General features: G+C 46.8%; 1 protein-coding gene across 1 annotated transcript in view; it reads right to left on the reverse strand.

Moving 5' to 3' along the window:
• LOC134072272 (dolichyl-diphosphooligosaccharide--protein glycosyltransferase subunit STT3B-like) overlaps positions 1-10,000 on the reverse strand; it is a 125,170-nt gene that overhangs the window by 12,222 nt on the left and 102,948 nt on the right. The window contains exons 7-10 of the mRNA XM_062528867.1: positions 6,360-6,506; positions 4,275-4,323; positions 2,991-3,145; positions 1,830-2,041 (exon numbers count right to left, since the gene is read on the reverse strand). Of these exons, the coding sequence (XP_062384851.1) occupies positions 1,830-2,041; positions 2,991-3,145; positions 4,275-4,323; positions 6,360-6,506 (563 nt within the window). The remainder of the gene's footprint in view (positions 1-1,829; positions 2,042-2,990; positions 3,146-4,274; positions 4,324-6,359; positions 6,507-10,000) is intronic.

The following is a 10,000-nucleotide window of genomic DNA, read 5'->3' on the forward strand; positions in this document are numbered from 1 at the left end:
ACAGACAGAGAGAGAGGGAGTGGGAGAGAGAGAGAGAGAGAGAGAGAGAGAGAGAGAGAGAGAGAGAGAGAGAGAGAGAGAGAGAGAGAGAGACGGCACGGGCCCCATATGGGCCAAATGTGGGCCAAATGTGGGCCAGATCTGCCAGAGCATCACTTTTGAGAGAGCTTCATCTCTGGCAGCGTCCTTATTTCCACTGAGGAAGCGCGAGCGAGCGAGCAAACGGAAAAAGAGTGTGGTCTGGCACAGACCAAATTCCCCCCTCACACACACACACACACACACACACACACACACACACACATCTGTGCGCCCTGTTCCACCTGTCTTGTTATGAAGGCCCTCTCGTGCTCACTGGCTCGCGCCTGTTCAGCCTGACGTCTCCCCGGGTGGACATCATAGACTGCTGCAGACGCGGACAGTTCTTCTGACGCCAATTTCTGCTCCTGGCCGCCGTGCAGCAGTACGCCTGCACCGTCAAGCTCTACTACAAACTGCTGCACTGTGAGATCTCATTGTGCCATGTCTGATGCCCCCCCCCCCCCCCCCCCCGCACCAGGTTATGTTTTACAATAAAACGTCTGTGAGTTTCTGCAGTGGGAAAAGGGGAGAACTCGCATGGCAGATGGGTGCACAAACTCCACATCAAACGGCAAGTTTACTGCATCGAGTTCTTCGACACACTTTAAAAAGGTACACTCGACTGTGATTCTGGGAAAAGGTTGTTGATATTTCAGCTCACCAGCCAATTTAACTGCACCTCTCCAATCTGTGCTCCTGCTGTTCATTGGCTGGGAGAGTTTATGTCTTTCTCCAGAACTAGGTCTTCGGGTTTTTGTTTTTAAAGTGCATCCTTAAAGGGCACCTACGGTCTCAGAATGTTATCATTCAAAACTGGACCTTGGGTTGTCCTTAGACTGGACAACAGACAGTTAGTGGACCATGAGGTGCAATAGGGCTCGGGATCATGACGTGAAAACTTCGCGGGCACAGTCATATTGGCAGCCTCACTCCTTAGCTTACTATGGATTACTATGGATTTACTCCCGCCTATTAGTGTGTTCCTGTTACTTAGTTTATACCTTCTTGGTCGTATGTTGATGTGTAGTGGGGTGTAACAGTAGCCTAGAAATCTAGACGCCCCTAGCGGCAGCAAATGTAATTTGGCTGGCGGGGCAGTCTAGGCACGATCCATTGAGCCAGGGAGCTGAGAACCCCCAGCACCAGCGGGCCAATCACAGGGCTTAACATAATGGTGACTGACATGCGACCACAAGTTGCAACGGTAACGCATCCTGTTATTTGAAAACAAGAAGATGATTCGTTTAGCGTTATCCTATTGCGTGGAGAGGGAAGGTTACGCATCCTGCTACTTGAAAACAAGAAGATGATTCGTTTAGCGTTATCCTATTGCGGGGAGGGAATTTGAAAGACAACTGTTTATCCCACCCCTCCGATTGAGCCCTGTCTACGGTGAGTGTCCAGACCCTACATCTTGATGTGGGTCTGGCTCGTCAGGCTAGTGTAACAGCGCAACCCACGATCGCAAGAGGAAAATAATCGCTAATACTATATTTCTGCTTCTTGTCTTCTGCATCTGAATGAATGGATAATCACTTTCAGTGAGCTACCAACATGGCGGCAATATTCCTAGAATGCAAGGCGTGTGCCCGAGCCCTATTCCCTGTATTTGACGAAAAGTGCATTGGATTAGAATGACCAACCCCAGTTTTACCTGTGATGGGATACAATGAGATTACAGCCATAAGGTGTTACACTTCTCCATGCATAGAACCAGACATCTCACGTTCTCCGCCACATCTCCTCACCTTGTCATAAAGGTTGCCAGGGTTACGTTTGTCATCCTCGTCGCTGCTGTCGTCGGCGGGCGGGCTCTCACGTTTCATGTCGTCGCCCAGGTAACGCTCGAAGACGCTGGAGAAGGCGATGGCCGAGAGCATGCACACCACCGGCGTGAGAGTCAGCATCAGCCGCACCATCACGCCCGCAAAGTACACAGCGCTGATGGCGTACAGGGCCACTAGGGGGAGCCCCACACACACACACACACACACACACACACACACACACACACACACGCATCGCACATGTGTGCACGTACAGACGCACGCACGCACAGAGCAGCCATGAGCCACATACATGAACACACACACACACACACACACACACACACAGAAACATGTTGACACAGGTGAGCTGCAAAGCCTTGGAACCTTCAGGTGAACGGAACACACAGCAGGGACATAACCGGCAACAACTACAAATAGCCAAATCAATAGCATATCAAAAACATTTTTCAAATCATTCAGGAAGGACTTGACATAACGCAATACAGTCTCCTTTTTATACAGTTCCTCAGAATAATGCTGGAGGTCCCACTGAATTGAATTATGTTTTTGAAAATTACAGATGAAAGACCATATGACCTTCTCACAGTAAATGGTAGCACTAAAACAAGGTGCTACATTAAGATATTTGGGCATTCTGTGGAGAGACAAGACAGGAAATGGTTAACTGATAACAACATCAACATTTTAGAGTGGCCCAGCCAGTGCCCAGACCTCAATCTGTCAAAAAAGTGAGCACAAGGCCAGAGTGATGGCAAAGAATTGTTCCTGCCTCAAAACCCGGATTGCTGTTAAAAGGTGTGCTAGAATTATTGTGGAGACACTTACTACAGTCTAACAACCTTTTGGCATGTGGCAGTGTCATTTTCAGTCAGAAAAAAACATTTTGGTTAAGAGAAAATCAACATTAAATCATATCAAATCAATGCATGTGTATACACAATTAGGAACAAATGTATTCATTCATTTAGTATGAATCATGTTGTTCCTAACTGTATACTGTATCCATGGTGCTAAAACATCTTTGGTGTAATCGTGTCCAAACAGAGTAGATACTGTAAAGACTGACTGTGCAGACTGTGGGATCTATGGGGCCGCCTAACGGAGAACGCAGTGTCTTACCAAAGACACGCTCGTCGTTGATGTTCTTTATGCAGAACCAGAGTCCGGCGGGGAACGTGCAGACCAGGATGTGCAGGTCGAAGAAGAAGGACACCCAGGTTGTGGGCTGGTGCTCCGACACTGAAGCGATGATGGGGATGTGGATCTTAGCGTAGCTGCACACACACGCACACACACACACACACACACACACACACACACACACACACATCACATCAGTGAGGCAGCTGATGGAGACTGCAGGTGCATCTCAGAACATTTGAATATTGTGGAAAAGTTCACCCCCCCCCCCCCTGTAATTTATTCCAGAAAGTGAAACTTTCATAACCTACATTCATTACACATAAAGTGAAATATTGCAAGGCTTTTTTAAACTGTTATTTTAATCTTGTTTATTCAAATCATCACAATTACTGTAAAGCTTACTGCTCATGGAAATCCAGTATCTCAAAATATTACAATACAGAATCTAAAATAGAGAACTGTTGACCTGAGAAGAGCCCCTAAACAGCTAATTAAATCAAAACACCGGAAATGGCTTCCTGAGCCTTTAATCTCAGCCTGTGCAGGGCAATAGACTTTTCCATAATATTCTAACTTTGTGAGATACATCTGTATATAAAACGACTTCATAGCCCGAGGCAACGGCAGCTATGCTATGCATCTTCACATGGGCATATACTATTAAAATCAATTTAAGGATAATATGCCAAGCAGCCTCCCATAAAAACCTGCACAGTTTTGCTCTCTGCTTTAATGTAAAGAGAAAATGTATTTCAGGATGCTGATTTTTCAACTCAGCTCCACTCATCTTTAGCCCCCCCCCCCCCCCCCCCCGTCTTCTGCTCCACTCTTCTTTAGCCCCCCGTCTTCTGCTTTTCAGTGTAGAGTTAAAGCACAGATATGCGTTTAGCAGTTAGCATTCAACACAGCAGTCATGGAGAAAAAAGGAGGGGGGGGGGGGGGGGGGGGGGGTTGGGTAGTGGGGTAAGTCAGCGCATTCTAAATGCAAAGCCTGGGAGGCGCTGGGATCAGTGGACGGACTGGACGGAGGGTGGGTGCGTAGAGGGGCTGACTGGAGGGGGGGGGGGGGGGGGGGTCGTAGAGGGGCTGACTGGAGGGGGGGGGGGGGGGGTCGTAGAGGGGCTGACTGGACGGAGGGGGGGGGGGGGGTCGTAGAGGGGCTGACTGGACGGAGGGGGGGTGCGTAGAGGGGCTGAATGCCTGATGAGACACCGGGGAGGCTGAGGAATGGGGATGCTGAACATGTGTGCACATACTCACCCTGTATCCCACAGCGAGTAGAAACGACCACTCCATGGTGCGATGCAACCTATACACACACACACGCGCACACACACACACACACACACACACACACACACACACACACACACACACAAATACATACATACATATATTCACACACACACGCACACACACACACACACACACAAGCGAGATGTCAGAATGCACTCGAGTGTAACATGCAAGTGGTCCACCTGCAGTGTGGTGGGCTATCAGTGGCACACAAGAGCACAAGGAGGACAGGGTAAGATAACCTTTATCCCACTGGAGAGGGAATGCAGGAAAGAGAGGAGGAGAGAGAGAGAGAGGAGGAGAGAGAGCAGGAGGAGAGAAAGGGAATGAGGATGAGAAAGGGGGAAAGAAAAGCAAGAGAGAAAGGGATAGAGAGCGAATGAATGAAAGAGCGAAAAAGAGCGAGGGAGAGCACATTTAAGTGAATGAGAGAAAGAGATGGAGAAAAGATAGAATTGTAGAAAAAAATGCTCGAAAAATAGATGGAGAAAATGTGCAAGAGATAAAATGAGTCAGAAAGCAATTCATGTGAGTGTGAGAATAAATGAAAGGAAACGATAGATAGAGAGAGAGAGAGAACAATAAGGGAGAGCAAAAAAGATACTGTAGAAAGAACTGCATAGCAGAAAGAGTAATTCAAGAAGCTAGTCAATAGGCCTCCCCAGACCCCCAAAGACATGTGCTCTGTGAGCTACTCTTTCTTGCGGTAAATAAAACTCATTATAAGTGGCTGACATTGGAAGAGAGAGAGAGGAGCGAGAGAGAGAGAGAGAGAGAGAGAGAGAGAGAGGAGAGAGAGAGAGAGAGAAGGGGCAGAGACGCAGACATTCTTCAGCGTCACACACTGGTCCAAGGTTGCATCTGATGTAAGGACAGGACAGACGGCGCATATGAATGCCCACTCACGGCCCCACGCCTCACGCGTAACGACCACATTCATTTGCACCAGCCCACTCTTCACACACATTCATACACACAAGTGCAATAATATGCAGAGAGCCGACGGGTACTCACGAGCTCCACTTCAAACAACACACGGCTTACTCGCGTTAAGGGTGAAGGACTCCAATGATTCACTAGTGTACGAGTGGCCAAGGAGGTTTCTTTTTCAATCACTTTCAATGGCACAGAAGGGCAATGAAGTCAATATCACAATATGTGGCTTGAACTCCTGCAAGACCATGTGTCAGTCCTAAATTATGGGTGTCTTTCCAATGGACTCTTTTCCATTATGACAAGAGGACAAATATCAAATCAACCACGGGGGTTGATTGCTTTTTGGCACAAGCATATGAGCGTCATTGTAAACACCTTATTCAAGTGAGACACGCCAATGAATTTTAGGAGAGAATGTTAAGACACGAGCCTGGGCTACCTACAGAGTCCATGAGCCTGGGCTACCTACAGAGGCTATGAGCCTGGGCTACCTACAGAGCCTATGAGCCTGGGCTACCTACAGAGTCTATGAGCCTGGGCTACCTACAGAGTCTATGAGCCTGGGCTACCTACAGAGGCTATGAGCCTGGGCAACCTACGGAGGCTATGAGCCTGGGCTACCTACAGAGTCTATGAGCCTGGGCTACCTACGGAGGCTATGAGCCTGGGCTACCTACAGAGGCTATGAGCCTGGGCTACCTACGGAGACCTTTTAATTAACAGCGTACTCACGGAATGGGTAGCTAGCGATCAAGAGGAGATGATTGCTGAATGTGACAAAAATGACTGCTATTGGTGTGTTATGCTCAGATAAGACACTAACCAATCAGGAGAACTCAGATGAGACACTAACCTATCAGGAGAGCTCAGATAAGACGGTAACCTATCAGGAGAGCCCAGATAAGACGCTAACCTATCAGGAGGGCTCAGGTAAAACACTAACCTATCAGGAGAGCCCAGATAAGACGGTAACATATCAGGAGAGCTCAGGTAAGATGCTAGCCTATCAGGAGGGCTCTGATAAGACACTAACCTATCAGGAGAGCCCAGGTAAGACGGTAACCTATCAGGAGAGCTCAGGTAAGATGCTAGCCTATCAGGAGAGACACTCACCTATGCAGGACAGGTAGATGACGGTGAGGAAGACCACCAGGCCCGCGGAGCCCACGCCCATGTAGAAGAGGGCCTGCCTCTCCTGACGCGTCAGACGGTCTCGCAGGTACAGCAGGAACGCATAGGCCTGGAGCAGCACAAACACACCTGCACACACACACACACACACACACACACACACACACACACACACACACACACACACACACACATACACACACACATGCTAAATATAAGAAACCTATCACAGTTTCATTTACTGTACTGTAGATATACACAGACAATCACAAGGCAAGGCAAGTTTATTGATATAGCACAATTCATACACGGGGGTAATTAAATTCACATTAACAAAATCAAAGAGCAATTGTACATAAAAGCATAAAACGAAAATAATGTTTTTAAAGTAAAGTACATAATAATTCAATATAGAGAAGCATAATAGAATGATCAAAAGACTGGAACACAGCCAACAACTTCATCTTAGGTGTGAAAGCGGTAAAAAGAAAAACACCCAGCGGTGTCGTGTAAACGTAGCCTTAGTCATACCTCCAGTGAAACTGTTGGATCAGATTTAGCTGTAGGCCAGCTAACCCAAACAAAGCCTGAGAAATTCTTGACCATCCGACAGTCTCCACAAAGAGCACTTTGACTAACGGCATGAAAGCATGAGAGGTCAATAGTTTAAGGGGTCATTTTTTATATAGTGGTCCTAGTCAAACACCCAGTGAACAGCCGCACTTTTAACAGAGATTCTTGGAGCAGCCCCGTTCGTGCGCACGTGCACACACACACACACACACACACACACACACACACACACACATACACACTATCTCTCTCTAGCACATACACACAGAGGCAGCCACACACACACACAAACAGGAAGATTTATTCAGGAACAGATATACGCACAAGCATGTACAAAGGAAGATTTATACAACTACAGATACACACACACACACACACACACAAACACACAGATAGATTACAGGCTGAATAGAGACCTGAGATATGGGAGCGTCTTCTACTGTAGGCAACAGTTCTAGACATACACTTGATCAAATCCCTTATCTTCAGTCTTCAGCCTTCAAATGCACAAACTCTCAAAACGCCTTCAGCTCATTCCTCACAAGTTTACACTGCAGCCCTTTCATGTGTACGAAACAAACAAACACACACACACACATACAGAAATGTGCAATTCTGTACATACAGAAATGTGCGTATTTACACATACACATGTATGCATCCTAACCTGCACACACACACACACACACACACACATACAAATCTCTAATTAAAACATACAGATTCTCACACACACACACACACACACACACACACACACACACACACACACACAGAACGTGTCTCTTTATGTTGACAAAGAGCCCAGATGCTGAGGGAAGGGAAGGTGCTCTCTAATGGAAACGATCAAACACTCTTGACTCAAAGAGCAAGTGAGAGAGAGGGAGAGAGAGAGAGAGATAGAGAGAGAAAGAGAGAGACAGAGAGAGGGAGGAAAAAGTGAGAAAAACAGACACACAGACGCAGACACAGACACACACACACACACACACAGTCACACTTACAGACACACACACAGTCACAGAGACATACACACACACACACAGACAAACACACACACACACACACACAGTCACACACGCCTTCCGAGCTATTGAGCACTGCTGAATAGTGGCAGGTGTTCCCTGCCATGTCTATTAATCGGCTTAGCGCAGGTTGTTGAGAGAGCGAGAGAAGCAGTGCCTCCGACACGTTTTCATTTGGCATTACATAGCGCACTCTACTGTATTCACCAGGCCCGTCTGTCTGGACCAGGGATTAGGGCCCTGCAAACAGGATTAAATTTGGACTCTCAATGGAGACTCTCCCCCACACACACATGCTAGCCTATAGCGCTAGTGCTAGCGCTTAACCCCCGGCTCTGCTCTGGCACCCCCCCTGAGTGTGTCTCCACCCGTCACACACACGCAGAGCACTTCCACTCGTCACACACACATGCAGAGCACCTCCACCCTGATCACTTGGTTTAAGGTGTTTCTGCGCTGATAAAGGCTGGAGCAGAGGGGACATTAACCAACGGAAACAGGGGGAACCTGAGCACCAGGAGGGAGGGAGAGAGGGAGGGAGGGAGAGAGGGAGAGAGGGAGAGAGAGAGGGAGGGAAGGAGGGAGGGCAGGTCGCCTAGTGACAGATGGAGAGGACGGGCTGGTCGCCCAGAGGCCGTATCGGAAAATCGACCTTTTACTTTGCCGAGCTGGATTTAACACTGACGCAGATCTGAACTAGCGCGTCCACGGGCAGGTTGTCATCTGCGATGATAAAATGAAACCACTGTTTAAAGAGAACACTAAAAAAAGAGAAGCTTTTTCTTATTTAAACTAAATGTCAATCCCTTCCCAGTACAGGACTCAAATATAAAGCCTCCATTGATTGCAAAAGGTGTTTTGCTCAGGCTTGAACAGCGGAACTGTAGAAACGGTACAGAGCAGACACACACACACACACACACACACACACACACTTGGGCCCTATCTTTATCTCATGTCAAGCAAGCGGAAGCAAGAGAAGCACGGTGTAATGGATGATGTGTTCTGCTCCATCGAGTTTGATTAGTCTGTGACCTTTAGATAAATAAATTACTGGCATGAAATGCATAAATGCACTGGATCCAGTAAGAAATGCTGCAAAGACTTAATCTGTATGTACATGTTAATGTGGTGCATGAGTAAAAAATGTCCCCGGCTCCCCCAGCCAAAATAGAAGCTGTACACACATGAATACGGTGGCAGCACTGACCAGTCACCTGCACCTCTCACACACACAATGCAGCCCAAAGTGCTTCACATGTGGAGCAATAATAGAGATAAAGAAAAACAAACAAACAAACAAACAAACAAACCAATAAATACAACATCAGAAGTTTAGAATTAAGAAAATATGAGAATTCACAACTAACGGTGAGATGATACAACAACATTTGACTTTGTAAACAGCAGCAGTGGAATGTTAATTACAGTAAGGTGAAGAAATAAGCTAAAAGATAAAAATGAGCTAACTAAAAGTTCTCATACAGGTATCTTTTTAGGACTGAGCTGGCCTGTTTGATGTACAGGGGCAGGGTGTTTCATAGCTTCAGTGCATACTAGATAAAAGCAGCTTCTCTACATTGCTTGTGGAGCACTTTGGGGACAATTAAAAGATTAGCATTGGAGGATATAAGGTTCCTTTGTGGTTGATAAGATATTAAAGGCTCAGATATATGAGGGTGATGTGCCATTCAGAGCCTTGTAAGTAATTAGCTGAGCCTTAAAATCAATTCTATAGGAAATAGGGGCCCAGTTCAGTTCAGCTAAGACAGGGGTGACGTGCTCTCTTCTTGGTCTTAGTTAAAAGTCCAGCTGCAGAGTTCTGTATGAGTTCCAACTTCTTCACATGTTTTTTTGGGAGACCAGTAAAAAGTGCACTGCAGCAGTCTAGGCTGCTAGTGATAAAGGCATGGATAAGTTTTCTGCATCTTGTTGAGTTGAGTTGCTGTACTTTGGCAATGTTTCTCAGATGGAAATGAGTTGTCTAGGTGACTTTACTGATATTGTAGTTGAAGCATAACTCTG

This window comes from Sardina pilchardus, chromosome 24, assembly GCF_963854185.1.
Source record: "Sardina pilchardus chromosome 24, fSarPil1.1, whole genome shotgun sequence".
In the NCBI taxonomy this organism is placed as follows: Eukaryota; Metazoa; Chordata; class Actinopteri; order Clupeiformes; family Clupeidae; genus Sardina; species Sardina pilchardus.